Source organism: Ranitomeya variabilis, chromosome 4, assembly GCF_051348905.1.
Source record: "Ranitomeya variabilis isolate aRanVar5 chromosome 4, aRanVar5.hap1, whole genome shotgun sequence".
In the NCBI taxonomy this organism is placed as follows: Eukaryota; Metazoa; Chordata; class Amphibia; order Anura; family Dendrobatidae; genus Ranitomeya; species Ranitomeya variabilis.
In genome coordinates, this window is record NC_135235.1 from 559,675,533 (window position 1) to 559,691,800 (window position 16,268).

The window sequence follows — 16,268 nt, forward strand, 5'->3', positions numbered from 1 at the left end:
AAAAAAACACTGGAAATCCGTGGTAAATCCGCAGGTAAAACGCAGTGCCTTTTACCTGCGGATTTTTCAAAAATGGTGCGGAAAAATCTCACACGAATCTGCAACGTGGGCACATAGCCTTAGGGTTAGGGTTGGAAATAGGATTAAGAATAGGCTTGTGGTTAGGGTTATGGTTAGGGTTAAAGTTGTGGTTAGGGTTAGGGTTGGGATTAGGGTTAGGGTTGTGGTTAGGGGTGTGTTGGGGTTGGGTTGTGATTAGGGTTATGGCTAGAGTTGGGATTAGGGTTAGGGGTGTGTTGGGGTTAGTGTTGGAGTTAGAATTGAGGGGTTTCCACTGTTTAGGCACATCAGGGATCTCCAAACGCAACGTGGCGCCACCATTGATTCCAGCCAATCTTGCGTTCAAAAAGTCAAATGGTGCTCCCTCCCTTCTGAGCCCCGACGTGTGCCCAAACAGTGGTTTACCCCCACATATGGGGTATCAGCGTACTCAGGACAAACTGGGCAACAATTATTGGGGTCCAATTTCTCCTGTTACCCTTGCGAAAATAAAACATTGCTTGCTAAAACATAATTTTATAGGAATGAAAAATGATTTTTTTTTTTTCACGGCTCTGCGTTGTAAACTTCTGTGAAGCACTTGGGGGTTCAAAGTGCTCACCACATATCTAGATAAGTTTCTTGGGGGGTCTAGTTTCCAAAATGGGGTCACTTGTGGGGGGTTTCTACTGTTTAGGCACATCAGGGGCTCTGCAAATGGAATGTGACGCACGCAGACCACTCCATCAAAGCCTGCATTTCAAAACGTCACTACCTCCCTTCCGAGTCCCGACTTGTGCCCAAACAGTGGTTTACCCCCACATATGGGGTATCAGCGTACTCAGGAGAAATTGGACCCCAAAAGTTGTTGTCCAGTTTCTCCTGTTACCCTTGGGAAAATATAAAATTGTGGGCTAAAAAATCATTTTTGAGAATAGAAAAATTATTTTTTATTTTCATGGCTCTGCGTTATAAACTTCTGTGAAGCACTTGGGGGTTCAAAGTGCTCACCATACATCCAGATTAGTTGCTTGGGAGGTCTAGTTTCCAAAATGGGGTCACTTGTGGGGGAGCTCCAATGTTTAGGCACACAGGGGCTCTCCAAACGCGACATGGTGTCCGCTAATGATTGGAGCTAATTTTCCATTCAAAAAGTCAAATGGCGCTCCTTCCCTTCCGAGCCTTGCCGTGCACCCAAACAGTGGTTTACCCCCACATATGAGGCATCGGCGTACTCAGGAGAAATTGCCCAACAAATTTTAGGATCCATTTTATCCTGTTGCCCATGTGAAAATGAAAGAATTGAGGCTAAAAGAAATTTTGTGTGAAAAAAAAGTACTTTTTAATTTTTGCGGATCAATTTGTGAAGCACCTGAGGGTTTAAAGTGCTCACTATGCCTCTAGATAAGTTCCTTGGGGGGTCTAGTTTCCAAAATGGGGTCACTTGTGGGGGAGCTCCAATGTTTAGGTACACGGGGGGCTCTCCAAACGCGACATGGTGTCCGCTAAAGATTGGAGCCAATTTTTCATTCAAAAAGTCAAATGGCGCTCCTTCCCTTCCGAGCCCTGCCGTGTGCCCAAACAGTGGTTTACCCCCACATATGAGGTATCAGCGTACTCAGGACAAATTGGACAACAACGTCCGTGGTCCAGTTTCTCCTTTTACCCTTGGGAAAATAAACAAATTGTTGTTAAAAGATCATTTTTGTGACTAAAAAGTTAAATGTTCATTTTTTACTTCCATGTTGCTTCTGCTGCTGTGAAGCACCTGAAGGGTTAATAAACTTCTTGAATGTGGTTTTGAGCACCTTGAGGGCTGCAGTTTTTAGAATGGTGTCACTTTTGGGTATTTTCAGCCATATAGAACCCTCAAACTGACTTCAAATGTGAGGTGGTCCCTAAAAAAAATGGTTTTGTAAATTTTGTTGTAAAAATGAGAAATCACTGGTCAAATTTTAACCCTTATAACTTCCTTGCAAAAAAAAAAATTTGTTTCCAAAATTGTGCTGATGTAAAGTAGACATGTGGGAAACGTTATTTATCAACTATTTTGTGTCACATAACTCTCTGGTTTAACAGAATAAAAATTCAAAATGTGAAAATTGCGAAATTTTCAAAATTTTCGCCAAATTTCCGTTTTTTTCACAAATAAACTCAGAAATTATCGACCTAAATTTACCACTAACATGCAGCCCAATATGTCACGAAAAAACAATCTCAGAATCGCTAGGATCCGTTGAAGCGTTCCTGAGTTATTACCTCATAAAGGGACACTGGTCAGAATTGCAAAAAACGGCAAGGTCATTAAGGCCAAAATAGGCTGGGTCATGAAGGGGTTAATACTTTAGGGGAACCAAACAGAATTCTGGTGGGTTGAGGGGTTGAATAATAAATGACCCTCTGAAAAAACTTTTCACAATTTAAAAAAAAAAATAAACAAAGAAATAACATTCTTTTTTGCTGCAGTGCATTTCACACTTCCAGGCTGATCTACAGTCCAAATGTCACAATGCCAAGTTAATTCCAAATGTGTAAACCTGCTAAATCTGCAGGGGGTTGAATACTACTTGTAGGCACTGTACATGTAACCGCTGCGACGGCCCTGTGGCTGGAGGAATTTCCTCCCAGACTTGTAATGGTGGAGGAGGACGATATCGCAGCGTACGGGCTGCGCTGCTGTAAATAACAAGTGACGAAATGCGTTGGTACGAGAGAACCATTTTGGAACTCTGTTACCTCAGCATGTACAATGCGAGATCGACCTCTCCGATTGCAGCAGTCTCATACTGTGTATCCCGGACTATTGGGTGCTATAGATTAGGGTGTGTAGCATGGGCAGTTACGTAGGTTGGCTCTGCTAATTTGCCACACTGGGGACCCACTGGTTTAGCTTCAACAATGCCTCTTACGGGTATTTCTACACGGGTATTAACTACATGGGCTAGGTGCATTGTGGAAATTTGCACCAAATTGTATGGCTTTTAGATGCAGGAATGCTGTGGATCTACCGCTGATTTGATATGATGCAAATTTCCTCAAATCTGGTGCGCCGGTCATTTTCTGCTTCAAGTTTTCTCCAGTTTTTTTTTTTTGTTGTTTTTATTTTAGTATTTGGCAGTGTCTTTCACATACGCTGCCGTGTTTCTGCCAGGTGCCCATGTGGGTGTATCCCAAGTAGCAATATTTGGTGATGCCTATAAGGTATGAGTGGAAAGTGATAATGGTGCCATGTGGCTCCTCGCATTGACCTGCCGGGGAATGACTGGGTGTAGATGTCTGTTATTGAATTGTACTATTGCAGAGGTGGGCAATTAATTTTCCCAAGGGGCCGCATGAGAGACCGTGACTGTTGTGGAGGGCCAAACAAATTGGCTGAAATTAATTCTACTCAATATTTATTATATTAGAATTATTATATTATTGACAATTATATTGATATTCATTGTATCGCTTAATATTGAGCAGAATTAAGTATGTTGGCCCCTATATATCGTTTGAACCAGAGTACAGCCCCTTTTGTATATTGTATGAACCCCCCACAGCCCCCTTATATACTGTAAGAGCCCCCACACAGCCTTCCCATATACTGCATGAGGCCCGCACATCCACCCTATATACTGCATGAGCCCCACACAGACTTCCTATATACAGCATGAGCCCCACACAGCCTCCCTATGTACAGCAAGAGCCCCACACAGCCTTCCTATATACTGCATGAGCCCCACACAGCCTCCCTATATACTGCATGAGCCCCACACAGCCTCCCTATATACAGCATGAGCCCCACACAGCCTCCCCATATACAGCATGAGCCCCACACAGCCTCCCCATATACAGCATGAGCCCCACACAGCCCCCTTATATACTGTAAGAGCCCCCACACAGCCTTCCCATATACTGCATGAGGCCCGCACATCCACCCTATATACTGCATGAGCCCCACACAGACTTCCTATATACAGCATGAGCCCCACACAGCCTCCCTATGTACAGCAAGAGCCCCACACAGCCTCCCTATATACTGCATGAGCCCCACACAGCCTCCCTATATACTGCATGAGCCCCACACAGCCTCCCTATATACAGCATGAGCCCCACACAGCCTCCCCATATACAGCATGAGCCCCACACAGCCTCCCCATATACAGCATGAGCCCCACACAGCCTCCCCATATACAGCATGAGCCCCACACAGCCTCCCCATATACAGCATGAGCCCCACACAGCCTCCCCATATACAGCATGAGCCCCACACAGCCTCCCCATATACAGCATGAGCCCCACACAGCCTCCCTATATACAGCATGAGCCCCACACAGCCTCCCTATATACTGCATGAGCCCCACACAGCCTCCCTATATACTGCATGAGCCCCACACAGCCTCCCTATATACTGCATGAGCCCCACACAGCCTCCCTATATACTGCATGAGCCCCACACAGCCTCCCTATATACTGCATGAGCCCCACACAGCCTCCCTATATACTGCATGAGCCCCACACAGCCTCCCTATATACTGCATGAGCCCCACACAGCCTCCCTATATACTGCATGAGCCCAACACAGCCTCCCCATATACAGCATGAGCCCCACACAGCCTCCCCATATACAGCATGAGCCCCACACAGCCCCCTTATATACTGTAAGAGCCCCCACACAGCCTTCCCATATACTGCATGAGGCCCGCACATCCACCCTATATACTGCATGAGCCCCACACAGACTTCCTATATACAGCATGAGCCCCACACAGCCTCCCTATGTACAGCAAGAGCCCCACACAGCCTCCCTATATACTGCATGAGCCCCACACAGCCTCCCTATATACTGCATGAGCCCCACACAGCCTCCCTATATACAGCATGAGCCCCACACAGCCTCCCCATATACAGCATGAGCCCCACACAGCCTCCCCATATACAGCATGAGCCCCACACAGCCTCCCCATATACAGCATGAGCCCCACACAGCCTCCCCATATACAGCATGAGCCCCACACAGCCTCCCCATATACAGCATGAGCCCCACACAGCCTCCCCATATACAGCATGAGCCCCACACAGCCTCCCTATATACAGCATGAGCCCCACACAGCCTCCCTATATACTGCATGAGCCCCACACAGCCTCCCTATATACTGCATGAGCCCCACACAGCCTCCCTATATACTGCATGAGCCCCACACAGCCTCCCTATATACTGCATGAGCCCCACACAGCCTCCCTATATACTGCATGAGCCCCACACAGCCTCCCTATATACTGCATGAGCCCCACACAGCCTCCCTATATACTGCATGAGCCCCACACAGCCTCCCTATATACTGCATGAGCCCAACACAGCCTCCCCATGTACTGCATGAACCCCACACAGCCTCCCCATGTACTGCATGTCACCCCCCTAGCCTCCCCATGTGCAGAAAAACACCCCCACAGCCTCCCCATTCCCACCCAAACATCCCATACACATGAAGAAAAAACAGCACATACTCCCCTCGGTCCGGTTCCCCAGCGCTCTGCTTCTCTCCCTGCCTCCGGTGCGCTGACTCTCCGCAGTACACAGCTGACGGATGAAATTACGTAATCGCATCAGCTGTTTCACACACTGATTGGTGGAGGAAGTGACCAGTGCAGTCGGCGCCTATGGAGACAGCGGGTGGGCATGGTGGGTCCCGTGGACCTCTGGTTTCCAGCCCCACGGATGTCTTGGTCCGCGGGCCAGGCTGAGACAGCCAGAGGGCCGGATGTGGCCTGCGGGCCGCACTTTGCCCACGTCTGCACTATTGTGACTGTTCTTTATCAGTGGGGACCGTGGCCGCTATGAGGGGAAATCACAAACTGGTGTAATTTTTCATCAAAGACAAATTATCCATATTTCCTTGAATGGTCTAATGTTAAAAAGCGTCAGCAGAAAGTGTTGGGTGTTACTTCCCTGTGGCATTGGTGCCACTCCCTCACCACCATTGACACATATGAACCCAGCCTAATAGTTGCTCACATGCGTTGTTTTAGCTAAACAGGGGTAGAGATTTTGGATGACTTGCACCACATTCCTCTGGCTATTACAGATGACGTCTTGGAACAGTGGTCAGAAGATGACTGTCCTGCTCAGACTCCTTGGAGCAGGCCTTCACTGGGCCCTCACACCGTGTTATTACAGCCCAGACGGAAGTAGAAGTACCAGGAAATAAAGGAAATAAATTGACTTCATGTAATGGCTCTTGTGACTTGGCCAGATGTCACTGCTCATTTTAAGGGGAACTCCAGTATTGGCAGCGCATGGTGGGAAAAACTGGTAATAAGTCATATGGTGGATATCAGTATGGTGAAAGTAGAAGACCCGAACCAGCTGTAGCCCATGCAGGGCGTATACAGGATGGGGTCAGGAGAGATGGCCATCTCATTTGCTAACAGCTATGTTGTATGTGGCTTATCTGTGGCTGGTTTACCCTAGAGCTGCATACATCTGGACAATAGGCCTGATAATGACATGTCTGCACAGTGTCTGGTGGGAGCACACAAGCCCAACAAACAATGTGTAGTTCAGTCCTTCACCTGTCTGTGTTCCCAGGCTACTTCATGAGTCAGAAGCCATAGATTGGGGGGCACTGGTCTAGTCATTCAGCGGATACTACCGCCTGAGCGGCACCAAAAATGTTGATCTCCTCCTGTGTAGAGGCCTGAGCTCATGAAGTGTGCGATATTGTGCTGTGCGTCTGACGTTCCATGATCACTTTAATGAGGGTGTGCCCTTGATCATTGGTTACTTACCATTGTTACATGATGATGTTTCTTGTGCCTGCAGACATACCTGTAATACATCTATTGCAGGCCCCTTGCCGGGTCGTATGGTTCCTAGTGCACCACTTAGTGGTTATATGCGCCATATTAGTCACTCAGACGAATGGCAGCAGCCTGCCGTAAAGGTATGAAGACGAGATGTAATAGACGAGATGTAATATGTATTTACCTCTTGCCTCGAATAGTTAAAATTTCCACAATTGATCCTCTTGACATTGGATGTCACCTTCTTTTTTTCCCAGCAAAACATTGTCCTCTGTTATCATCTGATTTATTTTTTTTCCAAAGGCTCTCTGCAGTGTCTTGATGTCTGCAGGCCTTTTTTTCCTGAACACACCAGCCTTCTTATCAGGAAGCCTATTAATAGCTGCTCCCATGTCTTTCTAGTTTGGTTTTCGCTTTATTTCTGATCTTACTAGAATCCATCTCAGACATTACTCAAATTAATGCGTATTTTCTCGCACCAAACCTGTCCCAGGAAACCAAGCCGAATGATCTGTTGGCACTGGCTCCTGTTGTGTGGAGAGTGCACGGATGGAGCAGTGCTGAGCTTGTTGGTTTTCAAAGGTGTTTGATATCTGTGGTTTTACATGGGACTGCATGTAAACCACAATACGTTATGTGGCCTAACACAACATTCACTGTACTACAATATAGTGCGATCCTTGGACACATGATGTGATTCGTTTCCAAATTTGCCATGAAGCACCTGCTTAAATGACCGTGTCAGCCCTGCTACATCTGTTCATTATTTGTACTGTTCCAGCTGCAGGTATCTTGACTGTCGGCGGCCTCTGTCAGCGACCCTACAAGCCAAAACATCTATTTTTAAAGGTAGCCCAAAACATGTTTTTAAAGCAAGCGTCTCTTCAGGAATTGGTCCTTTTCTCTTGCATTTTTGTAATCCTGAAGTTCCAGTTAAGCTTTATATTTTTTTTATTTTGAGCTCCTTTCTGATGTTGTCATGTCCTCCTCCTATTCCCCTTTTTATTGGTGGATTGTTTTTTTCTTATTTCCTTTTTTTTTTTTTTTTTCTTTTTTTTTTTTTTGCTTGGGCACCTTTGGGCCATTTTTTTTTTTATTTACAGTAGTTTTCCAGACATCAAATTCCATTAGTTTCCAAGCAGCAAACACCAGAAGAAGAATGGACAGGATAGGTCACTTTTTTTGACCACTTGGCATTTTCGGAAACCTGGAGCTGTTAAAAGCTGCTCAGAAGACTGAACACATGCACAGCAAGTCGTTTTTATAGAGAAATTAATATGTTCATTATTTTCAGCATTTTTAAAGCCAATTGGAGAGAGCGAAAAATGTTGAGTGACGATGCCCTTAAGGGGGTGAGCATTGTGCCTTGACACTTTCCCAAAGTGCTTCAGTCCCTCAAATTATGTCCCACCCAGGACACTTCAGGTACAGGAAGCAATATGCAAGCCAAGCTGCAATTTCAGTGAGTACAGCCTATACCTGTTCATGCTGAACTTCCTGTTTCATGAAGAGAATGAGAAAATATCAGTCTATGTGCCAGGTTCTCTGTATGGCATGCAGGTGAAAGGCAGGCTGGGTGACTGCTGCCAGGGTCATTACACTGCTGTAGTTCTCAACATGCCAAGTCTGGGCAGTCACCGCCTACCAGTATGTTATGATGTGCCGATAATCTTTGCCCTAAAGGCTTGTGCTGAGCAGGAAGTAAAGATACTACTCCTCCTCGTACCTGTATGCCTCTGGGGAAGTACTACTACTCTTCTTACCTGTATGCCTCTGGGGAAGTACTACTACTCCTCTTAGGCTACTTTCACACTAGCGTCGTGCACTGCACGTCGCAATGCGACATTGCGGCGCACCGACGCAAACTGTGAAAGCGCCGCACAACGGTGGCAGCGGATGCAGTTTTACAACGCATCCGCTGCCCCATTGTGAGGTGCGGGGAGGAGGGGGTGGAGTTCCGGCCGCACATGTGTGGTTGGAAAAGACTGTCACGACGCACAAAAAAACATTACATGTAACTTTTTTTGTGGCGACGGTCCGACGCAACCGTCGCACGACGGTTGTGACATGTGGCGATGCGTCGCACTACGTCGCTAATGCAAGTCTATGGAGAAAAACCGCATCCTGCAAGCAATTTTGCAGGATGCGTTTTTTCTACAAAACGACGCATAGCGACGTGCAGTGCACGACGCTAGTGTGAAAGAGGCCTAACCTGTATGCCTCTGGGGAAGTACTACTACTCCTCTTACCTGTATGCCTCTGGAGAAGGACTACTACTCCTCTTACCTGTATGCCTCTGGAAAAGGACTACTACTCCTCTTACATGTATGCCTCTGGGGAAGTACTACTACTCTTCTTACCTGTATGCCTCTGGGGAAGTACTACTACTCCTCTTACCTGTATGCCTCTGGGGAAGTACTACTACTCCTCTTACCTGTATGCCTCTGGGGAAGTACTACTACTCCTCTTACCTGTATGCCTCTGGGGAAGTACTACTACTCCTCTTACCTGTATGCCTCTGGGGAAGTACTACTACTCCTCTTACCTGTATGCCTCTGGGGAAGTACTACTACTCCTCTTACCTGTATGCCTCTGGGGAAGTACTACTACTCCTCTTACCTGTATGCCTCTGGGGAAGTACTACTACTCCTCTTACCTGTATGCCTCTGGGGAAGTACTACTACTCCTCTTACCTGTATGCCTCTGGGGAAGTATTACTACTGTTACCTGTATAATCTCTGTACATTATTATAATAGTCATGAAGCCGTAGAGGATTTTTGTTCCTGCTCTAGAAGTATATAACAAGTATAATATTACGTCTGCTGTCTCATTCAGGGGCCACGCTGTGTTGTCACATGACTGCATGGGCCGTGACCCTTTCTTTGCTCAGTGCTCTTGTAGGATATCAGACAGCCAACCAGGGCTTACTGCCTGTAGTTTTCTGTGGCAGAACCCAAAGCATGCGCTACTGGCCATAGTTGTGAGGCTAGAGTGCAGCAAGTTGGAGATGCCTTAGTCGATTACATTTTTATGGCTCCAAAACATCTGGAGTGAAAATTAATCCAACTTTGATCTTGATTTAAAACTCCCTACTCCCTGAAACATCGTTCAGCTGACAGCCATCTAAGGTGGTGTATAGCCAGATTAAAGGGAATGTAATGTGAAAGCAGCATGGTATAGGGGCAGAGCACCTGATTCCAGCAATGTGTCAATTACTGGAGAGAGCGTTTTCAGCTGATAGTGTATGGCCAGCTTAAGTTGTCTGTGGCTTTAGTAGAAGGTGAATTCTGGATTAATGGGGTTGGCCCCCTGGTTCCCCAGCGCTCTGCTGCTTGCTTTCTTTCTCGTTCCCTTCTCACTCCAGTCCTCTGTACAAATGTCCAGTAAAGCAGGAATGGGGGTGGTGTAGATGAGGGTGGAAAGATCTTATCTCTAGAGGACAGTCATGTGGCTTTTGTTGTCTGCTCGCCCTGCACAAAGCCTTTCTGGACTAAATGTACAAGGTTTTTTTTTTTTACCCTTTGTGCTTCCCCCCCGATCACCCAGCTTTCCCAGACTCCTGATGGATTGTCTACCTAGCTATGAAGGTTTATTTGTGGGGGCGCTTTCTGGTCCGGTTGCCCACACTAGTGCTGACGGCGTCCGTGTGCAGATATCGTATGGCGCAGCGGGGACGGATGAGCTTTATGGGCGCGATGTAGCCTAAATCCAGGATAGAACTGTCTCCATGCAGATAATTGTTGGAGCGGATTCTGCAGAGCAGCACTTTGGTCTGGTGAGCGCCCCGCTGCCTTGTTGCTTTGTGGCGCTGTGATGCTGCTGCAGGATAAGCAGGTGCTCTATGAATTAGTAATGGCTTGTAATCCCTTGTTCCTTTATTTTTGGTAAATATCTCCTCTGTTTGTTGGTGTGCAAGTTAATAAGGCTTTATTACTACTTTTCTTCCAGGAAGAGACGCTGCGAGTGGGTTTGGGCACAGGAGCGAGCAGACGTGGTGAGTCGGTGGAACTGGCTGCAGGCGCACGTGTCTGACCTGGAGTACCGGATCCGGCAGCACACCGACTTCTACCGCCAGCTGCGAGCCGGGAAGGTAAGCGCGGAGAGTCACCCGGGACAGCACTTCTCTCCTGTCTGGTGACAGCCAGCACCACGGGGTGTCATGGGACTGACTTCACTCGCCCTGATCCTTCCACCTCTGCAGATACAAAACCGTGTACACCTTCCATCCACAGGGCCAGGTTGTCCTGGGAGATGCCAGTCCGGCAGAAAGTAACACAGGGGACCCCCTACAAGCTTTACCCACAGATACAAGAACAGCCGCCTCCGCACCCCCTTCTCCGGACCCTGAAAAGAAGGTGAGGAGGCCGACATACACACGTGCTTGTGATTTCTCTGCAGAGAGACGGTTTGCTTGTCTCTGGCCACCAGCTTAACTTGCAGCCCATCTGGCCTAGCCACCCATTAGATAAGGTTGCCGCACACGACATCATGGCCATTTAAAACAACATAATTTGATATTTGGTTACCCAAGGGCTTCGGGCGTAACATTAATGCCTGCGTCTGGTTACAGCATAGCATAGTTCTTGCATCATCCTGCATTTTGGAGAATTGCCTAAATAGCAATTCCCTACTGTAATGTTATCAATGTCTTAAGCGAGTAACCGGTAACAATGGGTTCCCAGCTATCTGTAGAGAAGAGCAGCTGCTTAACTACAAGTCTAAGCATGCCCTGACAAGCAAGTTGCTGGGAGTTGTGGTTATGCACAAACCAGGGCTGTGAGATTCCTTGCTCTGGAGCCATTGATAACTTCACATTAGCATTGTGCTATTAACTTCCAGTGAGATGGCTCCTTCCCCTTTTATAAGGCACATTATACCTGCGGGTAGGAGGGGTGTATACTTCTGCACTTCATCTTGGAATCTCTCCTGCGTCTTGATGAATCCCATGTCACTTTACAAGCTGCTGTCTCACCCGAAGTGCTGAATGTGTCCTACCTGCAAGTGAGCATATGCTCCATCCTGGTATAATGAGGGAAGCTTTTATTTTAGCGATAGTCATGCATCCTATAATCTGCTTTCTCACACCCCTCCCATCTGGTGTAATTACTGCAGCATATTTCCCATCTTCTGGCAGTGGAGTGGTCAATGTGAAGTCACTGGGGCCCGTGCTCCCTCTGCTGGCCACTAAAGATGCTGCAGCCGCTGGTTATTAGTGCATGATTCAATGCCATGTAACTGCTCGATTATCCGGAGATTTCCTCATCTTTGCCTTTGCACGACCTTAACACTTCTCTCATTTGGATTCTGTAGGCTGATCCTGGAGCGACAGAGGCTAAAATCTTGCAAAAACCCATTAATGGAGTTGTTAATATGTGAGTATGAGATGGAACTTTTTGTGATATGTAATATAATCACACTGCAATACACCTGGATAATTCTGGCTGTGTTCGCTCTCCAACAGGCTCCCGTCACGCTCTAGCTCTGAGCCGGAGGAGCAGACACCTAGTAAGCCCGTGGCCTCCATAGGGGACAACAGCTGTGTATGTGCAAGAACAAGGCCCGTCCTCCACTGTAAGAGGAGGAGGGTGGTAAGGCCAGACAGACTTCTGCCCCTCCACAAGAAGGTAAGGGTTAAAGGTGCAGATCGCAGCATAATCTTGTATTCCCGCAAAGACACAAATATTATTATATAGCAAAATTATGTCATAGAAATAAGAAGATTGCAGGAAGTTTCCAACAATTACATTCATTATATGGGCAGAGTATTGGGACACTTACAGGGGCTTTTTTGATATCCCATTCTAAATCCACTGATATTAATATGGAGTCAGCCCCCTTGCAGCTGTAACGGATTCTTCTCTTCTGAGAAGACTTTCTACAAGATTTTGTAGGTGTCTGTGGGGCCGTCTGTTCCAGTTCATCCCATACCAGACTCCCCTAACCACTGTCTTTATGGATCTTTCTTTGTGTACTGGGCACAGTCATGGGGCACAGAAAAGGGCTCTCCCCAAACTGTTCCCACAAAGCTGGAAGCTACAATTGTCCAAAATGTCTTGTACACTGGCATATTAAGATACTGTAACTAATGGCCTAGGCCATTACCTGAAAAACATTCCGTAATATTATCCCTCCATCACCAAACTCAATCAATGTACTGTGCGAGCTGTAAAGTTCTCCTGTCATTCACCAAACCCAGACTCAGACGCCAGAGAGAGAATTATGATCCGTCCCTCCAGAGCACATTTCTGCTGCTCCAGTGGTGGCTGCTTTACACCACTTCATTTGGCACTTAACATTGTGCTTGGTGATGTAAGGCTTGCATGCAAGTTGCTCAGTCGCAGACATCCATGACGTGAAGCTCCCGACGCACAATTTTTGTGCTGATATCAATGATTAACACATCAAGTGGTCAGTTTTAATCTATGAAGAAATGGAGTAAGAAACAAAAGCGAAAAGAGCCATCACCCCCTCCCCAAGGGAAGTGCAATGGTGGTGTGGGGAATGAAAATCTACGATAGCTTTTTGGGTTTCATTTTTACTGTGTTAATTGTAAAAATGATGTGACTTCATTATTCTCCTGGTGAGAAAGATAGCGGCAATACCAAACTTGTATAGTTAAAGGGAATCTGTCACCCTTTTAAGAGCTTTTTAGTTTAGTAATATGGGCATAGAGGTTGTATACAGCTAAAATACCTGTATACCTCCTGGATGTGGCCTTGCTTGGTAAAAATCGGCTTTGATGGGGTCTGTCTTCCAGGCTATGGGGGCATAGACTGGCCTGAAGAGGAGACTGCCTACTGACTTCATTATACAAGATTTCTACTCCCTTTTCATAGGAAGATGGCCCTTTAATGTAATTTGCGTGTCCGGAAGTCCCTCTCCTGCATATTCTGCCTGCCATCGCTCTTCACTGTGTGCTGGTGATCTCTGGGACCGCAACTTACTGTGACTCTCCAGCGCCTGCGCACATCAAAATTGTAGACTGCACCCACAGAGGAGCGATGATGGGCAGAATGCGCAGAATTTCTGTCCGTCACACGCCAAAGGGACGTCTGAAGAGAAGGGGAGGAGAAATCTTGTATAATGAAGACTAGGGCAGTCTCCTCTTCGGGGCAGCACACGCCCCATAGCGTCGAAGATCAAAACGATCAAATTATTTGTGACTTTGTAAAAATGAAACATTGGTTTGCTTTGATGTTTTCTGAGACCTACGCTGTGTTTTGGTGGCTTTTTATTGCGTTTTTCCTGGGTGGTGCAGTGGCCAAAAGTGGCAATTTTGACTTTTCAATTTTTTTCTTTACAACATTTCCAGTACCAGATTAGACTGTTAGACATGTTGATAACAAATATGCCTATTTTATTTTTTTTAATTGGGCAAAATTCGATTGATATTTATTTTTTGTTTTTTTTCTGTCTTTTTATGGTACTTAAACCTGCAATCGTTTGAACACTTATACTATATACTGCAGTATTACAGTAAATGGTTCCAATCCCAAGCTGATCTTCACAGGAGCTAAGTCATGGCAGGTACACGGGTCATGGCAACTATCGGCACCCTGCGATCACGTTTCATGGATGACAGGCGGGATCGTGCTGTTGTCAATCATTGATGCCAACATTTAGCGGCTTAACACTAGCAGTCCGGACAGTCTGCTGTCAGAGGCAGTGGATATTATACATCGAGGGTAATGGAAATGGATGATAAACCCGAATTGATCTATTAAGAGATGAGATGTGTCCCAATACTTTTGACCATGAAGTGTATCTGTGAGGCTTTCTATGGCACCTACTATGTGATTTTGCAGTCTGTGGCTGTGAATAGGTTGATGCTTGTACTGCGGGCTGGCGTCATTTCTTTACAATTATATTATGGCATTTCTCTATCGGAGACTATTACACGGCTAGGGCCATGTGATGCGGCTAGTCTTGGACAAGCCACGCAACCAAAAATAACTGCAAAAAAAACCAAGTAAATTGCAGCCAGGATTGCAAATAAATTACAACAGCAGCCAGCATGTTTGGCGTTATGGCAAATGTTGTTGTTCCATTATGTTACCTGCAGCAATACAACCATTGTGACTTGTAATGTGGAGCTGCTTCTGACAGCAGTGTGAGCCTTAAAGGGAACCTGACAGGTGATGCCTGCTGCCCAATCTGTGGACCCTGGCTGTACGATCACAGCCATGTATGTCTCTAAAATACCGCGCCTGCCTGCTGACAATGACTGCATTGTAGGCAGAGGCTTGTCAGTCGCTATCAGTGGCCAGGGAATCCGCCTGTACAACTAGTCACCCTCGTGGCTCGATCCCTGGCAGCTATTAAAAGTATGTTTTCCCTGAAACACCGCAGCATTGAATGGATGGGCATGGATTGTGCTTCAGGTATCACCTGTAAGGTTCCATTTAAAGGGACTGTCCACTAGAGCACATTGCCATCATGGTGGGGGGCAGTCTGTTAGACAGCAGAGCTGCTGCCGAGTGTTTTGTCCTCTGAGGAAGTGATTATATATTACATCAAGGGTGGGGAACTTTTTTTTTGCTGCCAGGGGCCATTTGAATATTTATTATACACTCATTCGGGGGCCATAGAAAAATTATCAACTTGATATTTATCCTGCTATAAACATTTGATTAACTTGCCCCCAATAGAGCTGTTTCAACTTGACGCGACTGTGATATTAGATGATATTCATGATGTTGCTACTTGAAACTGCTTTTCCAGATTTGCTTCGCTTTGGAGCGCAGTCAACTCATTGCAATGGTAAATTTTGAAAAGTTGCTGTGGGGGCCATATGCTTGGCGAGAGGAGCTGTGGGGGCCATATGCGTGGCGGGGGCAGCAAAGATTATTATTAGCGTGGTGGGGGGGATGTGTGGGGGCCATATGCTTAGCTAGAGGAGCTGTGGGGGCCATATGCGTGGCGGTAGGGGGCCATATGCGTGGCGGTAGGGGGCCATATGCGTAGCTGGAGGAGCTGTGGGGGCCATATGCGTGGCGGTAGGGGGCCATATGCGTGGCGGTAGGGGGCCATATGCGTGGCGGTAGGGGGCCATATGCGTAGCTGGAGGAGCTGTGGGGGCCATATGCGTGGCGGTAGGGGGCCATATGCGTAGCTGGAGGAGCTGTGGGGGCCATATGCGTGGCGGTAGGGGGCCATATGCGTAGCTGGAGGAGCTGTGGGGGCCATATGCGTAGCTGGAGGAGCTGTGGGGGCCATATGCGTGGCGGTAGGGGGCCATATGCGTAGCTGGAGGAGCTGTGGGGGCCATATGCGTAGCTGGAGGAGCTGTGGGGGCAATATGCGTGGCGGTTGGGGCCATATGCGTAGCTGGAGGAGCTGTGGGGACCATATGCATGGCGGTTGGGGCCATATGCGTAGCTGGAGGAGCTGTGCTGGCCATATGCGTAGCCGGAGGGGCAGTGGGGCCCATATGCGTAGCTGG

The 16,268-nt window shown here is 47.1% G+C and overlaps 1 protein-coding gene across 4 annotated transcripts in view; it reads left to right on the top strand.

Moving 5' to 3' along the window:
- Positions 1-16,268, top strand: part of KANSL1 (KAT8 regulatory NSL complex subunit 1) — a 119,063-nt gene that overhangs the window by 75,168 nt on the left and 27,627 nt on the right. For all 4 annotated transcript variants that reach the window (XM_077252721.1, XM_077252720.1, XM_077252723.1 and 1 more), the window contains 4 exons: positions 10,775-10,916; positions 11,059-11,181; positions 12,137-12,198; positions 12,288-12,450. In XM_077252721.1, coding sequence (XP_077108836.1) covers positions 10,775-10,916; positions 11,059-11,181; positions 12,137-12,198; positions 12,288-12,450 — 490 coding nt within the window. The remainder of the gene's footprint in view (positions 1-10,774; positions 10,917-11,058; positions 11,182-12,136; positions 12,199-12,287; positions 12,451-16,268) is intronic.